This window comes from Felis catus, chromosome D4, assembly GCF_018350175.1.
Source record: "Felis catus isolate Fca126 chromosome D4, F.catus_Fca126_mat1.0, whole genome shotgun sequence".
In the NCBI taxonomy this organism is placed as follows: domain Eukaryota; kingdom Metazoa; phylum Chordata; class Mammalia; order Carnivora; family Felidae; genus Felis; species Felis catus.
The window spans coordinates 16,874,073-16,901,521 of record NC_058380.1 but is presented as its reverse complement, the minus strand read 5'-3'; the positions used below and the strand labels follow the sequence as shown (position 1 = coordinate 16,901,521).

The window sequence follows — 27,449 nt, the reverse complement described above, 5'->3', positions numbered from 1 at the left end:
AGCCCCACGTCAGGCTCTGTGCTGAGCATGGAGCCCACTTGAAATTCTCTCTCTCTCTCTCTCTCTCTCTCTCTCTCTGTGCCTTTCTCTCACTCACACTCACTCTCTCTAAAAAAAAAAAAAAAAAAAAGAAGAATGCCATGCACATGTTCTGATCTTTGTTTATTTCACTGACTGTATTATTATAAGCTGTTCCCTATCCCATAGGGCCAAATTAGATAAAAGTGATAACGTCAGTCCCTCTTTGTAGGCTGCAACCAATATATTTTAACCTGTAAATAGTTTAAATAAGCAGGTACCTTTTCTCAGAATATACTCTATTAAATAAAGTCAGTAGATACGTTCCTAGTTTCCCCAATTTGGAGATACTGCTCATATTGATTTTGAAGGCACACATTTTTCATAAAACTTTAAATTTACTTGTCCTTTCTTTCTTTCTTTCTTTCTTTCTTTCTTTCTTTCTTTCTTTCTTTCTTTCTTTCTTTTCTTTCTTTCTTTCCTTTCTTTCTTTTCTTTCTTTCTTTCTTTCTTTCTTTCTTTCTTTCTTTCTTTCTTTCTTTCTTTCTTTCTTTCTTTCTTTCTTTCTCTCTTTCTTTCTTTCTTCTTTTAAACCCAAGGTTTCGGCTTAAACAAACAAACCTGCTCACCATTTGATTCAGACAAGATAACCCCAAGGGAAGGGTGGATTCTGGAGTTAGCAAAGTGCTCCTTCAGCATTTCCCTCAATGAATTCAGGGGTATTCTATGGCAAGGGTCCAAACAACACACGTGTGATTAACCTTTGTGCTTCTCGGTTGATAACCGCCTGGTCATGGTGATAACTAGGATTAAAGGAGACAGATGTGCCTCTAAACTCTAATCTTGGTCTGGTAAATGTTTTCTGGGCATCAAATCGTATTCTTCAAAAAAAAGAAAAAGTTGGTCAGGTATTTTAACTCTCTCTTTATTTTCTTTAACATTTTTTGCCTTTTCAGTCGCTCTTATGTAATACCTATCGAATACCTGCCCTGCAGTTAACAGTGGGCAGTGCCACGGTGTGCCAAGGAAGGAGGTGAAAGAGCTTACAGTTTTGCTGGGGATTCACGATAGACACACGTAAGAAACAGCGAACGGGATAGTGTTGCATCCACCTGTGTGTGTTTGTCTCATTGTGTGTAAGCACACGGTAACGTAAGTAATACAAGCGTAAACAGACGTGGATGCTAAGCGGTGTGGCACAAACAGTTAGAAAACAGGCAAGATGCAGTTTGGAAATTATGTGAAGGGACAGCAAGCCAAGGCAGTCGGCAGGTGTGTGAGTCAGGTTGTTGGGCAAGGCTGTGCTGCAGAAACCTCTGGAGCTGAGCGTTTCTCTTTCTTTTGACATAATTATGGATTCACGGGAAGTAGCAAGAATAGCACAGAGAGGCCTCGTGCGCCCTTCGTCGAGCTTCCCCTAATGGTAACAGCTTACACGACTGTCCGTCGTACAATATCAAAACCGGCATATCCACATTGGGACAATCTGCAGATCCTTTCTGGTTTTCTGTGCGCATACTCCTGTGGAACTGAGCTTTGATAAATGAATTTCAAAAGACAAGAGGAATGAGGAAAAACTGGAAGAACCAAAACCTCACAGGGCAGTTCCTTTGCAGAGATGTCCTCTTTCTCTTTCCTTCCAGTGTGTAGGTATGCCACATGCCCCTTTGAACACTCACCACCCCCCTTACCTCGCCCACCCCAGCGGGCTTGCCGCTTCCTCTTCACAAATGCTCCCCAAGCACTTCCTGCTGTGCTCTTTCCCGGGGGTCCAAACGCAGGCAGTCTCCCTCCTAGAAGTCATCCGCTGTGTGAGCTGGTTTGTAAAGAAGCGGTCTGGAACCCAGAACCGATTTTCCCATGGAGACCGAGGTACAGAGGTGATGGGTTCCTGGCCTCTCTCCTGGCCTGTGTCACTCAGGATGGAAACAGTCCTTATTCGGAGCAGTGTCTGTCATTGCTGCACATGGTGGTTGTGTGCTCCCTGGGAGTCAGGGAGAGGGATTCTCTGCTGTATCAGACGGATTCTTCTCTTAACAGGTCCCGTTTTGTAGCCACACTCTGCCACTGTGTACAGTGGGTGACGTTAAAGGGAGCGCCCCTCCCCCCTTTTTAAAATGTTTATTCATTTATTTTGAGAGAGAGAGAGAGAGTGAGCCCTAGTGGGGGAGGGACAGAGAGAGAGGGAGAGAGAGAATCCCAAGCAGTCTCTGCACTGTCCGTGCAGAACCCGATGTGGAGCTCGAACTCACAAACCGTGAGATCATGACCGAAGCCTAAACCGAGAGTCGGAGGCTTAACCGACTGAGCCACCCAGGCGTCCCTAGTTCTCCTCATCAGCTCTCCGTCTTGCACTTCCTGTGTCATCTCGTATGGAACTAACAGTTCAGTGGGTCGACACTTGAATTACAGATTGCATTTGGTGTAATTGAAACCATTGCAAAAGAAAGAGGCAAGGCCGTTTCTAGCTCCAGCAGCATCGGGGAGGAGCTCCGAGCACACCCAAGTGCCTCCATGATTCAGAACTTTGGAGAAGAAGTGTCTACCCAGAGAAATGACAGGGGCCACCCTCTCTTTGGTTTTCCTACTGAAATACGAAGCTGCCCTTGACACCTGTGGACAGAGTCAAGAAAGGAGCCCGGTCCCTTCTGGGCCACAAGCCCTATAATCCCAGGGGTTTACACCACCCTTCTGGAAGAAGTTACACTGGGAACCTTGTAAAGAAGCAGTCTGGAACCCAGGGCAGAAGTTCCGTTCAGGCAATGTTGACCGACATCCTGCTCTTTTAGTTCTTCAGAACGAAACCTGCTATCGCTAAGTGCTCACTCTAACCGGGGAAGAAAGAGGCCAAGTGTCCAGGCATCTCTGAGTAACAGCCTCCTGAAGTACTCTTGTTTTCTTGGGTGGTCCTGATACTGACTGGGTCCCATGACCATGATTACAGATCCTTTTCTATTTCTGCATACAGCCTCAAGGAGCGGCAATCGGGCTTGTGTCTTCTCGATGCTGTCCTACTTGGGACTTTTAAGTCTATAAATAAGTGTGCCTGTCTCTTTAGATCTAGCTGACAGTCCACAGGAAAGTGTGTGTCTTCTAATCTCTGCTCATTTCAATGAGGAGATGCATTATTTGCAGCAATCATCTTCTCCTTTTGTGGTTTTTGCTTTCCGTTACGCTATGACAACTTCGCAAATTATTTTATGGAAATATGATACTAATACTTGTACAAGTCCGGCTTTCCTCTGTCGATACAGTCATGCTGGCCTAAGCATACTAATGCCATTAAAAGCTAAAATGTTTCAACTTGCTTATTCTTCATACTTTTTTAATGAGAATCCCTGAGCCCCATAGCATATACTTAGCAGTTTACATCTGTTTCTTGATAACTTTTAAAGTAAGAGAGGGTAATTTGGAGCAAGTATGATGCTTACCAAAGAGGTATAGATAATAAAGCTCTTACTTCCATTTAATTGGGTTGAATAAACATTTCTTGCATGCTCGGCCATGTGAATGCGAGGTCAGGCAACGGGGAAGAAGCAATTCCTATCTTTACAAGGTGTACAGTCTAGTCAAAACAAAACAAAAATTGATGAAGGCTATTAAATGAATATCCTTTGTTGTTGCACGAAGGGAAGTCTGTAATATTCAGAGGCCACAGTGATTGCGAAGAACGTCATGGCTGAAAGGAAGTGGGTTATAGGAAGGATTGTGAGTGGTGTAGGTGGGATGATTGCACAAACATGGGCTCTTTTGAGAATAAAAAAGGGTGCTATTCATATTTATGCCTGGGCTAGATGTACTATCTGGGTCTATGTTAGGGCAACAGGGAGTAATGACGCCCCTTGTTAAAAGGCCAGATTTCGGGAGAATTGTCATGAATCTTTTTTTTTTTAATTTTTTTTAATGTTTATTTATTTCTGAGACAGAGCATGAGTGGGGAAGGGGCAGAGAGAGAGGGAGACACAGAATCCGAAGCAGGCTCCAGGCTCTGAGCTGTCAGCATAAAGCCTGACGCGGGGCTCGAACCCACAAACCATGAGATCATGGCCTGAGCCGAAGTCAGTCGCTTAACCGACTGAGCCACCCAGGTGCCCCTGTCATGAATCTTAATGGTAGGAAAGCATATTGGTTTGTGTGGCTGCCATAAACGGATGGCTTAAACAATGGATATTTTATTGTCTCGTAGTTCTGGAAGTCAGAAGTTGAAAATCGAGGCATCGGCAGGGTTGGGTCTTCTGAGAGCTGTGAGGAAAGGATCTATTCCAGGTCCCTGTCCTTGGCTGGTAGAGGGTTATCTTCTCCCATCTATGTGTGACTCTGCACATGTCCACATCTCCACTCTTCATAAGGACACCACACCATATTCGATTAGAGTCTAACTTAACGGCCTCATTTTAAATTGTTACCTCTGAAAAAATCCTGTCTCCAAAAAAGGTCACATTCTGAGGTGCTGGCGGTTAGGATTCCAACATACCTTTTTACGAGGGCCACAATTTCAACTAATAACAGAAGCGATGGTAGGAAATTGGCAAGAGTGCCACAATAGTAGAGAAGTCAACATCTGGAGAGTTGGTGGGCACTGTCCTCCTGGAACACATCATGATCAGGAGGCACATCTATTAGGTTTGAATAAGATGGATAAGAGAGAATTAAAAAAATGAAGGATCAGTAGAGAAATGGGGACTTTTTGGGGGGCATTATTTGTGTTCCAAGAGTCCTCTTTCCAGATGGGCAATAAAGATTGGACACTGGTGACAGAGGGATCTTCAAGTGACAGTTGACTAGAGTGCCTACCGAGCTGTGGGATGCCCTGTCTGGGAGGAGCCACGGATAGGCTGGCCAGATTTTAGCACCTTAGCGGGTAATTCTCTGCTATGAGTCCTGACTTTCTTTACTTATGAAATGAAAGCTATTTTTTTCCTTCCCCCTTCTCCACAGGGATTTTATGGTTCACAGAATAATAAATATGATGAATTCTGAGCTCTGTGGAGGAACTACCTTGAGTTAGTTCAAAGTGTCTATAGTGACCAAAGTTTTGGGGTACGTTCAAGAAACAGCATATCGAATTGATCACTTATACTTGCAAAATAGTATGTGGAAGAAAAATCAGGGAAAGGAATATACACTTTGCTTGACTTAGGTGTTAGAGGCTTAGGTATAGAAATCTCAGACCTTCACGTTCTTGCAAAGTATAATCCGTACCTGTGTGTCCTTACTGTGAAAGGCCAATGGGAAACTTCATACATCATGATAATATGCGGATTCCTGCTGAAATTCACATAGAAATGTTTTCATTCTTATGTTGTTGCTCTTTCATTATTGATCTTGATCTCCGTCAGTATTGATGCAATAGTTTCCTTGGCAAAGAAGAAGTTGGCATCAGGGTTTTGTGTTCAGTTAAACAGCTGTAGCCTGAACAAAATTATACTAGCCTGTGAGGTTAAGAAGCACCAGGCTATTGAGGGTAATAGAGAAATCATAGAATATAAAAAAATAATAGCACTGGTTCTGAACTTTGGGCCCAAAGGGTCTGGGAAATGAGTGATTCACATTTTATTCATCAGAGGCAATAAATGATGAGAAAGAGTACAAAATGGGAATTTCAGGTAATCCCATAAGTCATTCCAAGATATGTGAGATTTTCACTTTTAATGAATTTTAAAAATTACAAAAATAATAAGATCGCATTACAGAATACTTGGAAAAAACAAAAAGGAGCCATTTCTAATTTTTTGTCTACGTAGTTTTTTACATAGTTGTACTCATACAGTATATACTCCCTTCTAACTTCCTTCTCGGCTTTCCTTTGGAATCTTCTTTGTTAGTATTTTTCAACAGGTACATATTGCCCATATAATAATTTATTACTTCTCTAATAATAGCCTTTAAGCTAATTCCTAATGTACTATATAATTTTGATACGAATATCTTGTTATATGAATTAGCGTCGTACATAAGGTGTTTTTGGGGGCAAGAGTTCTAGATGTGATCTTTCTGGGTCCCAGGGTTGTAAAGCCTTCTATGACAGCATTTTACTCTTAGGCGAGTAACACAGTCTCCATTTCACCAGAGCTGTGAAGTTCCTGAGTGTAGGCCTCAAGTGGCCTTGCAGCCTCGACCCTCCCCCTCATGTAAAACCACCATCCTGGGAGGAAAGACCATGTAGAGAGAGACCAGCCAACCTTCAGAACCACACAGCCAACCCTCAGGATTTATTTACTTAAAATGGCCAGATAAATTTTGTGCTTGGATTACAGCAATTCCAGATTTAATATCTAAACATAATGACCTTATCTCAGAAAAGTTTGAGTTATCATACCTTCAAGGATATTACAGAAATGCCCGGGCATCTTTCTCATTAAGTAAATCATACGCAATTTGTGTAGAGAAGGATGTAGAGGCCTCGTCGGCCCTGGAAGCCTGCAGTTGCTTTGGCTGTGTAGACCTACTACTGCCCTGAAAGCTGGCTGGAAGAAAAATGGGTCTTCGCTCAGCGTTTATAAATAACTTCACTGAAGGGACATGAAAACAAAATAAATAATAGCAAAATGAGGCCTCAGTAGTAAATGAATTTGAGATTATTCTGGAGAGGACCTCCGGCAGGATGGAGACACCGTGGGCCTCGGAATCAGACAGACTGTCCCCGGAATTCCAGTTTTTCTACTCAGCCCGTGACTCTGGGCAAGTTTTGACATTTTTTGGCTCAGTTATTGTATAGAATGATGGTTAATAATGTCTTAAATAAAAATAAGGTATATAACAAAGTACCCAGCCCACAGTGAGTGCCCAATAAGTAGCCATTTCTTCCCTCCTTTATTCATGGCACACACTGATAATGTAAAGAATATCTCAGAAGGAATACTTAAAATATATTAAGTCAGAATGCTTTTAGGGGCGCTTGGGTGGCTCAGTCTGTTAAGCTGCTGACTTCGGCTCAGGTCATGATCTCACGGACCGGTCCGTGAGTTCAAGCCCCATGTTGGGCTCTGTGCTGACAGCTCGGAGCCTTGAGACTGCTTTGGATTCTGTGTCTCCCTCTCTCTCTGCCCCACCCCTGCTTGTGCTCTGTCTCTCTTTGAAAAATAAACACTAAAAAATAAATTTAAAAAAATGCTTTTAAAAGACTCTCATTATTTATTTATTTGAGAGAGAGAGTGCCCAGGCACGAGCAGGGGAGGGGCAGGGGGAGAGAGAATCTTAAGCAGGCTCCACGCCCAACCCAAAGCTCCATCCCACATCCATGAGATTGTGACCTGAGCCAAAATCAAGAGTTGGATACTTAACCGACTGAGCCACCCAGGCGCCCCTAAAAGGCTCTCGTTTTAGTTCAAGGGATTACATACATAGGATTTGTATAACTTTCTGTGAGGTTCTATTCACTTAGAAATAAGTTGAAAAGAAAAAAGGCAGCGCTATATAAATGAGTCAGGTGTGGAGGGTTCAGTTAGTTGGTTTCTTCCACTTAAGCCACATATTTTCTGTCTTTCAGTTTTCTCCCCTAAAATGCAATAGTGAAATTCCTTAAGCTACCAGAATACTTGTTCCATGGATGAGCAGCTGTGGCTCCCCTTTCAGGGAAAATATAGCAGGTTGAATAGTGGGTTTGGGGTTTTTTGTTTTTTCTTCCAAGTAACTTAATCAAGAGGAAAGGATTAAAGGTTAAAATGTTAGTACTGGTAGACATTTCCTGTCAAATAAATATATTCTTGGTTCTGATATATGCAAGTAATAAAAACCAATCTCTGACTCATACAGTTCGTTATCCAACTAAATTTTTAATGAACGCTCATTATGTTCAAGGTGTATGTAAAAAAGAAAAGAAAACAAAACAAAACAGTAGATCTTTACAGCCCCATAGACCTGTGTTCAAATATTCATTGGCCCCACACCTTACAAGTTGAGAAACCGGTGAGACTCACAGTGAAGATTTCTGACCTTCAGTGAATCCTCACAGAGATTCTGTGTGGAAAAGAATGAGAAAATAAACTGAGTTACGCATTGCCTCACAATGAATAACCCCCAAATTTAGTGGCTTAAAATAGCATCGGATGATAATGCCACGTAATTCTGAGGGTTGGCTCGTCTCTCCACGTGGTCTTTCTTCCCAGGATGGTGGGCTAGGGTAAGGTGCCCAGGGGGTGAAGACCGAAGCTTTCAGGGCTGCTTGGGGCCTAGACTCAGGAATTTAAACCCTGTCACTGTGGCCATATTTTGTTGGCCACAAGTTTAGTTCGGATTGAGGGCTGTGGAGAAGAAATGGAGCCACTGCATGGGGTGGGGTAGGGGTGGGGGCTGTCGCAGAGTCACATCGCAAAGAGGTGTGTGCTGGGATGGAAGGAGTTTGTGGCCATCGACCAGATTCAGCTGGCCCGGCAATTTGTTACAGGTGCTCAACTAGTTTTAAGACCCTTCTTATCCTCCCTCCAGTAATCATTTAGAGTTGAATGTGAAGGTACAGTTCTGGTGGAGCTTAGGTTTGGTGTCATCATCTATAATGCACAGTTTATTTTTTATTTTTTTTAAAGACTCTTTTTTTTAAATGTTTTATTTATTTTTGAGACAGAGAGAGAGAGAGAGAGAGAGAGAGAGCGAGCATGAGCAGGGGAGAGGCAGAGAGAGAAGCAGACACAGAATCCGAGGCAGGCTCCAGGTTCTGAGCTGTCAGCATAGAGTCTGACCAGGGCCTCTAACTCACAAACTGCGAGATCATGACCTGAGCCAAAGTTGGACGTTTAACCAACTGAGCCACCCAGGTGCCCCTGTAATACACGCTTTAAAAGAGCACCCACAGCTGCTTGAAGCTACCAAAGTGGGCTGGTGCAACAACCTTGTGTGATAAGATGTCCAGTTAAATTTGAACTTCGGATAAGCACTGAATAATTTTTTAATGTAAGTTTGCCTTCCCTTGTTAACAGTTTGGCTATATTCTTCTAGAACTTTCCTGTGCATATTCCAGTCTACACATAGAAATCTTAAAAAGTGGAATGATACTTACTTTTACTAGTTGCTGTTTCCCCTTTCTATTATCTGTACATTTAGATCTAACTCATTCTTTTGAAAGCTGCATGGTGTTTCACGGCATGGACTCACCCCAGTTTATTTCAATGTTCATGACGGCTGTGTGAGTTGTTAGCAATCTTTATTCGTTATAGAAAGTGCTACTACATATATCCTTATATACACATCTTTGAGTATTTCTTAAGTATGAAGCCCTAAGATGGGCACTGTGATGGAAAAGGACATGCCTTCAATCAGGAATGCTAAAATGCCTTCAAAAAGGGTATCGTTTTGGGGCGCCTGTGTGGCTCAGTCGGTTAAGCATCCGACTTTGGTCATGATCTCACGGCTCGTGGGTCCAAGCCCCACATTGGGCGCTGTGCTGACAGCTCAGAGCCTGGAGCCTGCTTAGGATTCTGTGTCTCCGTCTCTCTCTCTGCACCTCCCCTGATCATGCTCTGTCTCTGTCTCTCTCAAAAATAGATGAACATTTAAAAAAAATTTTTTTTAAAAAGGGCATTGTTTGAAACTTTCACAAAAAGTATTTTAGGGTTCCTATTTCACCTTGCCAGCCATTAATAATTTAATCTTTGGTTATGTAATAGGAGAAATAATCCATTTTCATAGCAAATAGAGAAATAAATTGGGAGCAGATTCCCTTTAGAAGCACTGAATAAGAGAGAAATTTATCCAGTAAGCAGAAGAAAATAGATTACTTCCTTTCAAAAGGAAATTTGGGGCACCTGGGTGGCTCAGTTGAGCATCCGACTGTCAATTTTGGCTTAGGTCATGAACTAACGGTCGTGAGGTTGAGCCCCGTGTTGGACTCTGTGCTGACAGTGTGGAGCCTGCTTGGGATTCTCTTTCTCCCTTTCTCTCTCTGCTCCTCCCCCATGCACATGCTCTATCGAAATAAGCAAATAAATGCTTTAAAAATAGGAAATTTGGTTTGTAGCCGTTTGGGAAAATAAATGCGTGAAATTCAAACTCAAACCCTTGGTTTTGAATAGGAACGTCTAAAAACAGAGAGTTACACAGGAATGGACTAGGAGAGCTGAACTTCATCCTTCATTACTGGCCATACACCTTCATCTGACTTCTTCCATTCATAACCCATTCCTTTAAACTTTCCCCACTTGTGGAACACCACACAGTAGGCTTATCATAGTTTCCACTACCCCCTTCAGAATACCATGGCATTTGTTTTGTTTCCTTTATGCTTCAGAAAGGAAAGTGGTGACCACAAACTAGAGGTGATCATATGCCCTGATGCATTGGGCAAGAGGTTTCCCATGGTGCTGTCTCTTCTTGGTGTAAAGGCACAGAGTTTTTTTTTGTTTTTTTTTCCCCTCATTTTCTCCCCATTGGCTGTCCAGAGAGGCTGGGAAGTATTACTGTGCAAAAACCCCAACAACCCTCACTCCTGTCCAAATAAAGGAAACCCAACCAAAACAATTCCAAGCTTGAAGCAATTCTCTTCAAGAGAAGAACGCGTATCTTAGAAGCTACCCCTTAGTGGCTTCCAATTACCGGGACTCATTAAGATCTTCACATATTAAAAAAAAAAAATGTTGTCATACCCATTTTTCTCTGCTGAAAAATCAGCTGTTCCTTTCCACTCTGAAATCTCATATTGACTTTAAAACCATGTTGGGTCAAGAATCAAACATTTACAAGGTCTAGGATAAAAAAGGGAGGCCTGACAAAGCCGAAGACATAGGAGTTAAGAATGGGCAAAAGAAGAAAAGTCTAAGGGAGGGCAACAAATGAGAAAATACAACGCTGTTTCTGTTGACGAGGGTTACCAATGGTGCCCCAGGTACTGTTTCATTTTTTATTGTTCCTCCTCCTACAAACTCAAACTCCTTGCAGACTGGACAATGTCTTATTCATCTTTGTTTTCCCAACACCCAGCAGGATACCTGACAAACAGTCTGTGTTCAGGAAATATTTTTTGGCCTGAATCACAAGCCACACTAGACTACTAATGAACATTCTAAAGTTTAAATTTCATAGCTAGTCTCTGGGCATAGGTATATTTATGGCCAGAAGACTTCTATAGATAAGCCTTTAAGTTGATCAAGGTGCTTGTAAAAGATGCAGATTCCTTGGCCCCACCCCAGAGATTCCAATACAAGTGGTCTGGGAGGGGTGGGTGGGGCCCTGGGAATCTGCAGTTTTCACCGATGGCTCAGGTGTTTCGGATCCAGCTTGGGAACTGAAGGCAGCTTGTAAACTAGCCCATCAGATGCCATACGCCCTGGAATTGCCCTGGTATATCCTAGTATGGCTGTGGTATTTTAGACTTTGTGCCTTGTAGCTTGATCTGAAACGAACATATAACCATACCAACATGTATATGTACCAAAGATTAAACAAGAAGATAGTGATCACAGTGCACCAAGATTCCTAAGAACCTTGGATCTCAAATGTCCAGTCTTCTTGGCAGGTCTGCAGATTTCTGAGAGCTCCAGTCCCTAGTGCTGCAGATTTCTGAGAGCTCCAGTCCCTAGAGACCTAACAGGGGACATACATGGAGGAACACCAATCAAGACATGCTTAACTGCCTTAGGTGGGAGCTTCTGAACCTGTTAACTAACTGCTTACAGATCATTAACAGTTTGAAGGAGATGGGTCAAGGAGAGGAAAGATTGAATGTGTTAATAGGAAAACAAAATGTTACTACACATATGAGAGGTTCAAGTTTTCTAATAAACAAAGAAATGTTTGTTAAAACCACACTGAGAAATGGGGGGGGAACCCATGTCTGCAAATGTGAGCTCCCTGGGCAGAAATTCAGAATGGACTAAAATGGTAGGCGCCCCTAATCTGAAGTCAATAATCAGGGATGAATAGCTAGCATTGTTAATTACAACACTTGTAATTAATTACAAGTGAGAATGACTTCTGCCAGCATACTGGGATCCACTCATAGTCACAGACCCAGCCTTAATCAAGACTCCTAGCTAGGAGAATGCACTGAAAATACACCGAAACCAGGAAAGCATTTGTATTGGTCCTTTGTGGATTTCTTTTGCTCAGTAGAACCTCTGAGGAAGGTGGGTTTATTTGCTGTCATTCCCACGGCATAGATAAGTAAACTCAGGTGCCAAGGGGTCCCTTGGCATACCCACTAACTCCTCCATAGTAAAAGTGCTGTAAGGGTAAATGTCTCGTGTCCTCCCCCCACCACAGTGACTCAACAAGAACAATGCAATACCACAAATGTGTCTGTTGCTGAACATTCCATTTGACCCTCACTATACTCTTTTCATTTAGGTAAGGTCGACACACATCTTTTCTACACAGGCGGTAACTGAGAGGAAAAAGTATCATGACAAATCTACAGGGCTGTAAAAGGCAGCGAGTGGAGGTGGAGCCCAGATCTGATTCCACAAGTCAGAAGCTCAGATAAGGCTTTGCTAGCGGGGCCTGCAAGGCAAGGATGAAAGCCCGACGGGCTGTGGAGCGCTCACAGGTAGGCAGGGCAGCCCAGGTTTGGTGGGGCAAAAGAACCTTAGGCCACTCACCTGATCTGCACCCAGGGCCCTGGGCGGCTGTGGGTGGGGCCAGTCGCAAAAGTATCTAACTCGGATCTAGAATAGCTAGGATTTACGAAATACCTGCTCTCCCTAGCCCTCGGGACTCCACCAGAAGCTGATTATCATCTCCGAGGTTTTGGCCAATGCAGGGCACCCACTAAAGGGCTGGTCCCGCAGTCGCCAGTCCAGAAGCTGGGATGGGGCCAGCGCAGAGGTGGTGTCAGAGCGGAAACCTAACGGGGCACGGGGTTCAGCTTAGGGCGGTAGGGACGCGTTCTCTGGTTCCGCTCGTGGCCGGTGGCAGAAGAGACCGGACGTGGCGTGAGCCGGACGCAGGGAGGAGAGAAGGCGCAGCTCGGAGCGGCCGGGGGGCACGTCTGGCCGGCGGCGATCCGGCCCAGCCGGGCGCCGCGGTTCCCGGAGCCCGCGGAAGAAGTGCCCAGGTGCTGTGTGCGCCCCTGCGCGGCCCCGCGCGGGAGTCCGGGAGCGATGAGAGTGCAGGTCAAGGTAAACTCGGGCCCCTGACCTCGCGCCGCCGGGATCGCGGTCTGGGGCCTTGCGGACCGGCTCCTCTCCACTCCTGGCCAGCAGCGGGGCTGGAATTCTGGGGGCTTGGAGAGGGAGGGCGCCCGCAGCCGCTGGGGACCCTTGGGAAAGAAGTGCGGTTGAGGACCTAGGGAGAGGAGTGGAGACCTTGGTCTCGTCAGGCAGCCAGACCTCAAGGTGGCTATCACTTACCTTTTTTGTCCGGACTGGCGCACACTGTGTGTGAACACATAACGTCTACTGAGCGCATCGTGTTTCATTCGTTTCGGTACAGACTGGTTGTTAGGAGCACTGTCTTTGGAGCCAGATCACCTGAATTAGCGTAACAGCTCCGCCACTAACTAGGATCCTGAGCAAGTCACTCAATCTGTGTGCTTCTGTCTCCTCATCTGGAAAATGAGATGATAATGTTTATAATTTGAAGATTAAATGAGCTGCTTCATATGCCATGCGCTTAGAAAATAACGCCCAACGCACTTAGCCGGTTGCAAAACTTTGCAATTGTTAATCACCTCATCTTGGCAGTAACCCTATGAGGTTTATCGTCACCCCTCCCCCCACCCCACCCTAACTCACTGGTTTACAGGTGAGAAAAATGAGGGAGGAAAACAGCTTTAAACCCAGGGCGGCGCTTTACAACACTAAGAATATGAGTATTCTATCTACACAAAGGATTTTGATCATTTGCTCTAGGGAGAAGGTGGGGTCACCCCTCACTGCCAGGGTGGGAACCAAGTTCTTTAATTTCTTTCTCCTGGTATACAAATGTTGATGTTCATTTTTCATCTGCCTTGGATTCTTCCACGACTGACAAAGTGTTAAGTGTTCTGATGAGACTGACATCTGAGTTTGTAAGAATCTGGCCATTTCTTACCCCCTCCCCCCCCCCCCCCCCCCAGTTTCCCCCTCCCCAACCTTCCAGGCTTGGAAATCATTTGAGATGAGACTCAGCATCAGCCTCATTTTGGGGGCCAAAATTACAGACTAGTAGTCTAGTATTAAACTTGCCTCGATAGACAAGGGTATGAATAGGACTTTGAACTGATTGTATCCTGGAGGAGAGGGAAAAGACCCATACAGCACACTGGTGATTTGGAACAAATTTTGGTCATATCTTGACTATTTACAATTTTCTATCATGGCTCATGCTTTTGGCAGGACATCCATGCCCGAACTGTCAAGGTTTGGTAAATATTGGACCTGAAGTATGTCTTGCCTCCTTTTGTTTCTCACTAGATTTTGGGTCATGGGTAATTCCGTACAGGCTGAAGAGCCCAAACACTCTTAGAGGGACTTTCGTTACACTTCTGTAGAACCGTCCAGTGTTGGAACTCAAAGCATCCATCCTACCTGTAACTCAGTTATTCCTTTGTGTCCCATTAGAAACCAACATGGCAACTATTTCCTGTTAAAAAAAAATTGGGGCACCTGGGTGACTCAGTCACTTAAGCATCCGACTGTTGATTTCAGCTTAGGTCATGATCTCATAGGTTGTGAGATCAAGTCCCACGTCGGGCTCCCTGCTGGGCATATAGAGCCTGCTTAAGATTCTTAAGATTCTCTCTCTCTCTCTCTCTCTCTCTCTCTCTCTCTCTCTCTCCCCCCCCCTCTCTCCCTCTGCCCGCACCCCCCTCCCCACTGCCACTCTCTCTCTTTCTCTCTATCTCTATCTCAAAAAAAATCATTGTGAAGTAAGATATTCCAGTGTGGGTCCCAGTTGTGTTTTTTTTTTCTTTTTTACCTCTTAATTTTATTGAAGTTGTGTATCCACGTAGTTCAGAGTCAAATAATTCCATAAGGTTTGTTATTAAAAATAGCAGCCCCCCCCATCATTTCCTGCTTTTCAGAAAGAGCATTTCATGTTCATCGCTTTTAGCTTGTTGGTACTTACTTATGCCCTAAATAATACCTATGTTGCTCTTTCTTGATTTTTCGGGTGTAGTCATCATGCATTATCTTTCCAGGTAGAGTATGAGAATTTAGATTTCTTTTGCATTCCTGCAACTACCATTCACATGCATCCTTCCTGTTCCTTCCACCATAATTTTTAGTTAGGTCAGTATTTAGTACAGTCAATGGTATTATGCCTTCTTACACACTGTTAAAAGCTGAATTATGTACTATATGATCACTCCTCCTTTCTGACTTTTGTTTCCCCCCAGAGTTGTCTTTCTGTGTTTCCAGAATTTTCTATGGTGTTTTCAATAATTTAACCGACAAGTTCTTTGCCAGTTACTTAAATCTTCTCTTAAGATGATCCCATTTTAGCCCCTATTTCAACCAATTTTATCTCAAGTCCAGTTTTCTGACCTGATTTGCCAGCCCAGACCGGTTGCTCATGATGTTGGATGCACAGCTGTTACTTTGGGGTCTGCCTTCAGCAGCATGAAGGAGGAAAACAGCTTTAAACTCAGGGCGGTGCTTTACAACACTAAGAATTTGCCTCTGTCATGATGGGTCTTGTTTCTTCTATCCCATGTCTTCTTGATTTTTTCTACCATTTTGTTGGAGCACTCATTCCAGTAGCTCTCTGAGAAAGGGTACACATAAAGTGAATTGAACTGATGTATTTTTAAAAAAAATTTTTTTTAATGTTTACTTATTTTTGAGGGTGACAGAGACAGAATATGAGTGGGTTGGGGCAGAGAGAGAGGGAGGCACATAATCCGAAGCAGGCTCCAGGCTCCGAGCTGTCGGCATAGAGCCTGACGTGGGGCTTGAACTCATGAGCCGTAAGATCATGACCTCAGCTGAAGTCTGATGCTCAACCAACTGAGCCACCCAGGCGGCCCCTGAACTGATGTATTTTTAATGACAAATTATCCTTTCAGATTTTTTGCCCTCAAAAAAAATTCCACTAACAATGCAAAAATAATTTCTTGTGGTAAATAATTTAAACAGTACCAATAGAAATTCAAACAGGGAGCCTGGGTGGCTTAGTCGGTTAAGTGTCCGACTTCGGCTCAAGTCATGATCTCGCGGTTCGTGAATTCAAGCCCCGCATCAGGCTCTGTGCTGACAGCTCAGGGCCTGGAGCCTGTTTCGGATTCTGTGTCTCCCTCTCTCTCTGCCCTTTCCCTGCTCACGCTCTCTTTCTCTCTCTCAAAAGTAAATAAATGTTAAAAAAGAAGAAATTCAAACAGAAGTTTCTTTTTCTATCCCTCAACCTCATCTCTCTCTAATCAGAGGCATTCCAACTGTTGGATTTGGAGCATTGAGTCATTTTTCTGGATTCATTCAGTCAACAGATATTTATAAATTTATGAGTGCCAACCATGTGCTAAGACCCGTTCCAGAACCTGGAAATATACAGTGAACAAAACTTATTTTTGAGCTGGAGAGGAATGGTGTGATGTTTCTTGATGTTGGAATTTAGCTCCACTGCCACTTGGGTTAGCTTGTTGTTCTTTTCCTGGAATACGAACATGGCATAGTCAAGGCTGTGTCTGTCTCTGCCTGTCTCTCTTGTGCATATAAAATCATGACAGTTATAAATTGAACTTCATAACCTGTGTGTCACCAGAGCAACATCATCATACTCCTGAGATATAGAGATAGATTTTCTGAATGGGTAAACAGAATGTGGTGTGTTTACACACACACACACACACACACACACACACACACACACACACACTGGAATATTTAGCCTTAAAAAGGAAAAAAAAAATCTGACACCTGCTAAAACATGGATGAACCTTGAAGATGTTATGCTAATTAAAATAGGCAGTCATAAGAAGACAAAGACAAATTATAAATTATATGATTTACATATAATACATATACATTTACATATATATACATTATATATGTATATAAACTAGTCCAGTTCAAAGAAAGGAAAAGTGGACTGGAGGTTGTCAGAGGCTGGGGAAGAGGGAAATGAGTTAACGGGTATAAAGGTTCAGTTTTACAGGATGAAAAGTTCTGGAGATTGGTTGCACACATACATGACTATATTTAATAATACTAAACCACACACTTAAAAATAGTTAAGATGGCAAATTCCACATGATACGTATTTTACCACAATTAAACAAAAAAATAGATTTTCACATAAACCCCATAATGGAGTTCATCCTATCACTTGATTAGGGTGACTGAACCTAATTGTAGTTGGGTTCAGCTGCTGCCTGGGATCCCCGGCTTTCTAGGGCATGCGAGGGGGTGGCCATGGATTGCCCTGGGGACTTTCTTTTGATGCGCTTAGCACCAGAATGTTTGGCAGGTCGCCTTGTTGGGGTGGCCTAATGCTGCTTTCCTTTTCTTTCCGTGGTGGTTCCATATCTCTGAGGAAGAGGTCGTCAGTTATTTATAGTACAGATAAACTCTTGAGACTATCTCAGAGTGCTGTGACCAGTTACGCAATAGGGAGCAGTGACAAGTGGTAGTTTTGTTTGGCTTGGAGGTTGCGTTCTTTTTCTAAGTTTGTAAGCATGTGCCTCTTGAGGGCCTCCTGATGCATTTTGATTGGAAGCGAAGAAGTTTACTTGGTAGCATGGGCAGGTGCCTTCCCTGCGTTTTTCCTGCCAGCGTTTGCTTTGCAGCCCTCTGTGGAGTGATTCTGTTCTATGCTGGCTCTGGTTCTTGAAACACTAGGAATGGGTAAAGGTCAGGTATTCCAGAACCGCAACGGTGCTATACATGTTGACTAGAGAGATCAGCCTGGCGGAATTGATCATGCTCTATTCTCCTTTTCTCTAAACTACGTATGGCCATCATACTGAAGTTTCTTCCAGGCAAACTCCAAGCCTACTGGAATGAATGAGTATGGGCAACCAAGGTTCTCTCCTCACTTTGCAGATTGCGGATTCAAAGCTTCTTACAATGGTCATTTTTGATGTGAGCAGCCCATCTGGTCCAGGGTCTGTCTGTCAGAAACTTGGCCTTTCCGTAACAGGTGTGTGCGGTGACCTTGGAGAATATATGCTTTCTTGGGATTTTATTTCTCTGCAAGATTAGCATACTTTTTATCTTCCCTGGTATTGGAGCGTGTTGGGATATAGGCCAGGAGGGGCCCCTCAAATTGCCCACACCAACTAAAGATACTTAGAGCCAGGCAAAACTTTCCTTGTCATTAGATCACAGAGCCTGATAACGCCATTTTGGAATGTCTGGCATGTTCTTGATCACTGATTTTCCTTAGTTGTAATCAAAAAAGGAACATAATGTGGTAATTAAGTCTCTAGAAGTATCAGCAGGAAGGTGAGAAGAGTAATAAAAGGAATAGTTGGAAAAGGTAGTTTTACTGCTGGCTGCATGCCCTTGTGCCTTAGGCAAGCTTACCTCAGTTTCCTTACCTATAAAGCAAATAGCTACCATTCACTGGCCACCTCCTTCTAAGAGCTATGAATGTGCTTTGAGGCAGAAATTCCTCTGAAAATGCAATGAAAGCAATATATCAGGAGCTCCAAAACTCAAACTCAAAACCAGGCCTGCTGGGGACTCAGGTTTACTGAGCCCTGACTAAAAATGGCTGCCCACCATTGGCCCCAACTGTCACCAAGCTGCAATGCAAGCTTAGTATTGCATTCTTAGTATTCTGCTTTGCTCCCCACCCCCCTCCTTGTTATATAAGAACAGATGTACAGATTCTTTTTTTTTAATGTTTATTTTGAGAGAAAGAGAGCCCATGTGCACGCACATGTGCTTGAGTGGGGAAAGGGCAGAGAGAGAGGGAGAGAGAATCCCAAGCAGCCTCCACGCTGTCAGTGCAGAGCCCAACTTGGAGCTGATCCCACCTATGAGAGATCCTGACGGCAAGATCATGACCCCAGCCGAAATCGAGTTGGACGTCCAACTGACCGAGCCACCCAGGTGCCCCAGATTCTTTCTTGAATGTAAAACCTCTTGATTTCTACATTTTGGTAGTTGCTTGTGAAGATTTTTGAAGAAATTTTATTGGTTGAATGACACATATTTGTGATTTGCTTTCTGCCTGTGGGCTGTTATTTATATGAACACAGTAGTCCCTTCTTAATCTATGGTTCTGTTTTCTACGGTTTCGTTCAACCACAGTCTGGAAGCAGATGATCCTCCTTCCACAGCTCCTCACAAGGTCATGTAGCGTCACACTATGTCACTGGCCTACGTCATTCACCTCCCTTCATCTCTTCACACAGGCATTTTATTATCTCACGTCATCGTCATAAGGATGAGTACAATACAAGGTGTTCGGAGGCAGAGAGAGATCCCATTTACATAATTTATTGTAATTGTTTATTATTATTGTTGTGCCTAATTTATAAATTAAACTTTATCATAGGTATGTGTATGTAGGAAAAAAATGTAGCATACCTAGTGCTCAATACTATCCACTCTTTGATGCGTCCAGGATCCTCCATGGATAAAGAGGGACCATTGTACTTTTCTGTGATGGGTCAGTCTTTCTGCCTGTGCTGCTCCCCACTGAGAAACTTTTGAGTAATTCACATATTACTTTATTTATTTAATTTATGTATTTATAAGTAGTCTCTATGTCCAATGTGGGGCTCGAACTCACAACCCTGAGATCAGGAGTTGCACGCTCTACCAACCGAGCCAGGAAGGCACCCCCAATTCACCTATTCAAAGTATACAATTTAACGGCTTTTAGTATATTCACAGAATTGTACATCTAATCACCACAGTCAATTTTAGAACATATTTATCATCCCTAAAAGAAACCCCACACCCCTTAGCTGTTAACCCCCAGTCCCTCTATCCCCACCAGCCCTAGACAACCGCTGATCTACTTTCTGCCACTATAGATCTGCCTGTTCTGGGCATTTTATATAATGCAGGAATATAATGCAGGAATACAGTATGTATTCCTTTTTGTCCGGTTTCTTTCCTTTATTGTAAGGTTTTCAAAGTTCATCCATGTAGCATGTATCACTACTTCATTTTTTTTTTTCTGTATTGCTGAATAATATTCCATTGTATGGATATAGCACATTTGTCCATTCAACAGTTGGTAGACAGTTAGGTTGCTTTTGATTTTTGGCCATTATGAACAATGGTGCGGTGAACATTTGTATACAGGTTTTCGTGTGGACATGTATTTTCATTTCTTTTGGGTGGGCATCTAGAAGTGGACTTGGTAATTCTACGTTTAGCCTTTTGAGGAAGTGCCAGACTGGCTTCCAAAGAGACCATGCCATTTTACATTCTCCCCAGCAATGCATATGATAGTTTCAACTCGCCAACACTTTGTTTGTCTTCTTGATCATAGTCGTCCTAGTGGGTGTGAAGAGGTATCTGTTGTGGTTTAGAGTTGCGTTTCCCTAATGACTAATGATGCTGAGGCTTTTCATGTGTTTACTGGCCATTTGTATGTCTTCTTTGGAGAACTGTCTGTTCAGATCCTTTGTATGGCACTTATTTTTGACCAGCTCTTGAGATTTTCTCCTGAGAAATGCGCATATTCACATCCATACAAAAGGTGGTACAGGTGGACCCCCCTTATCTGCAGGAGATATGTTCCAAGACCCCCCAATGAACACCTGAAACTTTGGATGGTATCAAATCCTATACATAGTGTTTTTTTTCCTACATGTACGTACCTGTGATAAAGTTTTACTTATAAACGAGGTCTAGTAAGAGATGACTCTCAACAAGTAATAATAAACAATTGTAACAATATACTCTAATAAAAGTTATGCGAATGTGATCTCTCTCCAAATATCTTATTGTACTGTACTCCCCCTTCTTGTGATGATATGAGATGAAGGGAAATGAATGATACGGGCATCGTGACGTTGTGTTGGGCTCCTATTGACCTTCTGATGATTTGTTAGACTGCGATTGACTGCAGGTAACTGAAACCATGGACAAAGAAGGACTGCTGTGCACAGTTTCTAGGGGTTCATGACCCTCTTGATATTTCTCTACGGATCTGACGGTACCCATAGAAAACATGCTATGTAGCAGGGGTTTTTCTGGGCATTTCATATGCTTGCTCTTACTCGGATTATCTACTAGGGACCTTGTGGGATTCATGTGAGGATTAGATGTTCAGGCAAGTGATTTGTGAACCATAAATCACTATCCAACTTCAGGGGTTGCTGTAGGTCTACGAACTCCGTAGGTAAGTGATAGGTGGACGGAGTTGTTAAGGCCATGAGCTGGAGTCAGACTGCCCATGTTTGGATCCTAGTGTCACTTTTATGAGCCATTGTGTTTTGGGGCAATCATTCAGTGTCCCCAACTCAGTGTTTTCATTTGTAAAGTGGAAATAACAACCGACCTACTTCCCACATCTTCTTGGGAAGTTAACATAAAGTGCTTCCTATTGTGCAGGTGGGCACATAGAAAGTGCTGAACAAATTATTCAGCTGATGCTGTGGACTGGGTGTTTGTGTCTCCCCAAATTGGTATGTTAATATCCTAACCTCCTCCTATGTGATAGTGTTTGGAGGTGGAGCCTTCTGGAGGTAATTAGAACTTCAGGGTGGAGCCTTCATGACTGGGATTGGTACCCTTATAAGAAGACACATAAAAGAGATGATCTCTGTCTGCCATGTGAGAATACAGTGAGAAGGTCAACCAGGAAGATGGCTCTCACCAGAACGTGGCCATGTGGGCACCCTGATCTTGGACTTCCATTCTCTAGAACTGTGAAAAATCAACATTTGTTGTATAAACCACCCAGTGTATGGTGTTCTGTTTATGGTAGCCCAAATTGACTAAGATACCTGCTTTTTAAATATTATCTCACAAAAGGAACCAGGCATATTATCTTATAGTGGAGCAGGTTGGTCTTGGAATATGGAAATATCTTTCTTCCTTCTGGGGAAAATAGATGTCCTCCATTGATATTTTAAAGAATCAAGAGGTTTTATAAATTAAATCTTATAATCTTGAGAAAGAGAATTTTACTCCGAGAAGAATTTTAAGTCCTTAAGGTACTTTATAGATCCTTGGCCTGGATTAGTTACTCCTCTCCAAATTGTGTCCCCACTGTCAGTGTCTGCTATAAAGTGATTTTATTTTATTTTATTTTTATTTCTTTTTAAAAAATTTTTTTCGGGGGCGCCTGGGTGGCGCAGTCGGTTAAGCGTCCGATTCAGCCAGGTCACGATCTCGCGGTCCGTGAGTTCGAGCCCCGCATCAGGCTCTGGGCTGATGGCTCGGAGCCTGGAGCCTGTTTCCGATTCTGTGTCTCCCTCTCTCTCTGCCCCTCCCCTGTTCATGCTCTGTCTCTCTCTGTCCCAAAAATAAATAAACGTTGAAAAAAAAAAATAAAAAAAAAATTTTTTTTCGTAACATTTATTTATTTATGAGAGACAGAGAGAGGCAAAATATGAGCAGGGGAGGGGCAGAGAGAGAGGGAGACACAGAATGCGAAGCAGGCTGCAAGCTCCGAGCTGTCAGCACAGAGCCCGATGCGGGCCCGAACTCACAAATTGCAAGATCATGACCTGAGCCGAAGTCAGACGCTCAACCGACTGAACCACCCAGGTGCCCCTATAAAGTAATTTAAAAAAACAAAACAAAGCACCACCTCCCCCACCCCACCCTCCTCCTAATCTTTGTCCTTACCTGGCCTAGAGGAACTCAGGATTCCAGCCAGGCAGTTTTGCTCTGTGATAGGAAGTTCAAGCAAGTAGATATTGTTGGATTAAAACAGAGAAGAGGGTCCAAAGTCTTAAGATTTAAGCTTTCCATCTATCTATCTATCTATCTATCTATCTATCTATCTATCTATCTATTGTAATGTTTATTTTTGAGAGACACAGAGCATGAGCCGGGGAGGGGCAGAGAGAGAGGGAGACAGAGAATCCGAAGCAGGCTCCAGGCTCTGAGCTGTCAGGGCAGAGCCCAATGTGGGGCTTGAACTCACAAACCTTGAGATCATGACCTGAGCTGAAATGGATCACTTAACTGACTGAGCTACCCAGGTGCCCCTACGCTGTGGGGTCTTCTTGATGTCAGAGTCTATCTTCCAGTTTAGTTGAAGGAAAAAGCTCTGTAAGTAAGGTCCAGTGTACCAGAGAGTCTTGGGAGTTACTGGGATTCCAGTGTTTTATGAGTTTTGTTCTCTGATCCACAGACAGCCCTGTGTGTGGGGGGGGGGGGGGAGGAGAGGGGGTGGGGAGCAGGGGGCTTGGGTTTTGTTAAAGAAAATTTTTTCATAACACTTGTTAAAGACAGCAAGAAAGACTATTCAACTGGGGTTTTGCAGTAGGGCTGAGAGATGGGGCTCAACTTTGAGTACAGTAAGTGGAGATTTCTATTGTGTGTGTGTGTGTGTGTGTGTGTGTGTGTGTGTGTGTGTGTGTATTTACATATTTATAGCCTAGGAGAGGGGTGGAGGTCAGGTCAGGGGAGGGAAAGAAATTACAAGAGAAAAGATCACAGCCAGAAGGATTCTTGCTAGACCACCTCAACAGGATTCTTGCTGAAGGCAGGCTGGGTGATCAGATATCAAGGGTGGGGGATTTTCACTAACTGACTCAGCAGGTTCTTGCGGAAAATGAACTAGATGGGTCAAGAACAGAGCCCAAAGTTGGGGCCTCGTCAGAAAAAGGACTCAAGTCAAAAATAGCCTGAATCAAATTTGGTCAAGGAGAGAGTCTTGGTCAGCTTGAGACATGAGGTGGCGAGGTGGAATGTTCCTCTTTGTATAATACAACCTATTGCATTATATAAATACTGTTAGCATTTGAGTGACATATTTCTTAGAAAAGCTGCCTTTCTTTTGTTTAATCCTTCTTTTACAATTGCCTTTTTGAGTCATTTCAGGGTCTTTTCCTTATGGATATATTTCTATTCATCTTAATAGCAGAAGAAATTAAATATAGAAGAAACATCCTAATAACGAAAACTCAGTAAAATGGGAATCTCCTCTGTAGTTTGGCTTCTCAATGATCTAGAGAAAGGCATTGTGTGGTAGTTATGTTCCCCTTTCCTTCCTGAATTGCACTGAAAGAACAGTCAGTTTCTAAACAACATTGGAACTTTGAAAATCAAGTGTAACAGCCAGAAACAGAAGCCGGGAAACTTTATTCTAGCAAATGAGATTTCTCATCTGCCAGCCTCTGTTACTCACAGGATTCTTGGTATCCCACTGACTTGTGATTCTCGGCTTCCTGGACCACACTCATTTTATTAAGACACCTTTTTCCTTTTGGAATTTTAGTGGAATTGGTTATTCTGGATGTGAATTCTTTTCTTCTGAAACAACAACAACAACAACAAACCCAAAACTGAAAAAACTAAAACTGATTTGTACCCTACCTGAAATCATTTAGCTTCAATTCAGATAAAAAAATCTTAAAGATTTGTATCTCTTAAATTAAACATCTCAAAGATGTTTTTTAAATTTATTTATTTATTTATTTATTTTTAAAGATGTTTTTTAGGGACGCCTGGGTGGCTCAGTCGGTTAAGTGTCCGACTTCAGCTCAGGTCACGATCTCGAGGTCCGCGAGTTCGAGCCCCGCGTCGAGCTCTGGCCTGATGGCTCAGAGCCTGGAGCCTGCTTCCGATTCTGTGTCTCCCTCTCTCTCTGCCCCTCCCCCGTTCATGCTGTGTCTCTCTCTGTCTCAAAAATAAATAAAAAACGTTAAAAAAAAATTTAAAAAAAAGATGTTTTTTAGAAAGTAAGTTGAAAATCTTAGATGAAGACAAAAATCTTACATTAAAATATATGATTTTGGGGAGGGAACATTCTTAATTGAGAGCTGTTAGAAATATCTTGGAAAAGAATCTCCCAAAATTTTACCCTGTGCAAATGAGTGTCTATTTCCCTCAGAGATGATTCTTGGTCAAATATATTTAGGAGAATAATGGATAATAATGGATTTATCTTTTCTGGAGAATCACACTATTTGCATGTATTTATAGAGCCACAAAATATTTTCTTTTCCTCCCATATACTACCTTTGGTCCCCAGGATATACTTAAGGAACTCTGGTAGAATGCTCAAATGTGTACCCAGAACTCAGGTAGCCCCTGGAGATACTACAATGAACAAGGCAGTTCCCTATGTTCCAGAGCTGAGTGTAGTCAGTCTAAATAGGTCATGATTATACAGTGTCTGGGGGTAAGCACAGAAGGATCAGAGGCACATGGAAGGAGATCTTGATTCAGAGATTCAGAAAAAGAGTTTCTAAGAAGGTTTTCATGATGTCTATCTTGGTGGAGAAAGGAGGGGAGTAGAGACTATCCTAGGAAGAGAAGGGCATGGAGGGAACAGGAGGTGAATTCAGAGAATACAAAGTTGTTTAGTATGTTTAGAATATAGAAATTGAAGTAGAGAGAGGCAAGGGATGAGATGAGAGAGGGAGCATCTCAGATGTGGTAGGCAGTGGGTGGTACACCTGGTGATGGACTTCTAAACTATCCTGATGACATCAGGGGAACCCCTGAAAGTTTTAAGGTGAGAATGACATGTTTACTTTTTCACTTTAGGATTATAGGCTTTACTGCAGAGAATGGATTGGAGAAGGGAAGTCTGGAGGCAGAAAAACCAGTTGGGAGGCAATCGAGTCAACAATTCATGGTGACTTCCGGATAGTGGCAATATAGATGGAGAGACATGGGCCGATGTAAGAGATGTTTAAGAAATAGAATCCATAGGTCTTGGTGGTTGACTCACTGGGAAGTAAGGATGGAGAAGAATTAACCGTGGTGCTCTGGTTTCAAACTTGGACACCTGGGTAAACTGGTGAGCCCTTTGGGAATACGGGTGAGGGATAGGCTTAGGTGGGGGACACAAGGGGTACAGATTTGGACAGATTAATTTGAAGTCAGATGTTTTTTTGTTAACCTTTTAAACCTGGTGAGGTAAATAGGGTGGGTTTTATTTACCCTGTTGGCTGAATGACATACCATGAATAGACTGCCATGGGCAACCCCTGTATTGTACTTGCTTCTTCTGTTCTTTCTCTACTATGACCCATGACTTCTCAAAGAAGATGTGACTTTCGTAGGTAACGGTTAGAAAACTGGTACTCTTTTCATTGAGATTCTTTGGTTGAAGTCTTGTCTTCATTTGTCTTGCTGCTACTTAATATCACACGTTGGCAAAGTTCTGCCAAAGACACTTTATCACTTCTGAACACTAAAGCCATTTTGGACGCTTAAGGAGATTCTTGTTCCTCAGACAAGTACATTTTTTGGTGTTTTATTTTATTTTAGATTATTTTTAAATTGAAGCAATTTGGTCACTTCAAATATTTTTTGGAAGTTGAGTATTAATAATAAAAAATACTATAGTTCCCTAAAGCAATTAAAATGCATTATACCCAGTGTTTTCGCTAACATTTAAGAGTTATTAGTAACTCATACCTTTTGTTTATAAATTGGCACAACCTCTATGGAGGGCAACGTGGCAATATTTGAATTCACTTAGAAAGTTTTACTAGCGGGGCTCCTGGGTGGCTCAGTCGGTTTAAGTGTCCGACTTTGGCTCAGGTCCTGATCTCATGGTTTGTGAGTTCAAGCCCCACATCAGGCTCGCTGCTGTCAGCCTATCAGCTCAGAGCCCACTTCAGATCTTTGTCCCCCCCTCTCTGCCCCTACCCCACTTGTGCTCTTCCAATAAATAAATAAATATTAAAAACATTTTTTGAAGAAATGTTGACATTTCTGACAGATAGATATACATGCACATGAAAGCTATGTGGTGCGTATTTTAGCTAAATAAATTATGGGACTTCCATGCAAAGGAATACTGGTCAGCCCCCAAAAAGAATGAAGGCAACCGTATGTGTACAAGTACATAAGGATGTCCAAGTTATTAATAAGTGAAGAAAAAGCAAGGTGAAGAACGGTGTGTGTTATATGGCTCTATTTATGCAAAAAGTTATTTTATTTTATTCTATTTTATTTTATTTTTGAGAGAGAGAGAGAGAGAGAGAGAGCATGTGAGCAGGGGAGGGGTAGAGAGAGAGAGGGACAGAGAGAAGTCCAAGCAGGCTCCACGCTTAGCTTGGCGCCTGACACGAGACTTGATCCCACGACCCTGGGATCATGACCTGAGCTGATATCAAGAGTCAGGTGCTCAACTGACCAAGCCACTCAGGTGCTCCAGTGAAATTTTTTTAAATGAAAGTTGAGTGCCTGTTTCTAAGTGCAGCTAAAGGAATGCTCATGAATGTTTTTACAGCTGGACAGTTGGATGTTGCTGCAATAACCTCTGGGGTCAATCACCCAGGAAGATAAAGATTTCTCCAGTTCGCTGATGGAGATACCTTACAGGCTAGCAAAGAAAGGACATTTACCTTGCCTTTCCCCCCTGCTTCCTTTCCTGTCATTATAACTTGCCCTGCCAGTCTGACTGCCCAGTGATCTCCAATTAACATTTACTCTTATCCTTTACACTAAATTCCTACTTGCTTAGTGTAGATGTCTGTAGAC

At 42.9% G+C, this 27,449-nt stretch overlaps 1 protein-coding gene across 8 annotated transcripts in view; it reads left to right on the top strand.

Annotated features, from left to right (window-relative positions):
* Positions 1-27,449, top strand: part of TRPM6 (transient receptor potential cation channel subfamily M member 6) — a 204,504-nt gene that overhangs the window by 41,666 nt on the left and 135,389 nt on the right. For 5 of the 8 annotated variants that reach the window (XM_045042481.1, XM_045042484.1, XM_045042480.1 and 2 more), the window contains one exon: positions 12,295-12,493. The exons of 1 other annotated variant lie outside the window; for it this stretch is intronic. In XM_045042481.1, the coding sequence (XP_044898416.1) occupies positions 12,461-12,493 (33 nt within the window). In that variant the 5' untranslated portion in view covers positions 12,295-12,460. Of the gene's footprint in view, positions 1-12,294; positions 12,494-12,531; positions 13,065-24,682; positions 25,468-27,449 lie in introns of those variants that run through there. 2 more of the 8 variants (XM_019815765.3, XM_045042485.1) reach the window with 2 other exon arrangements.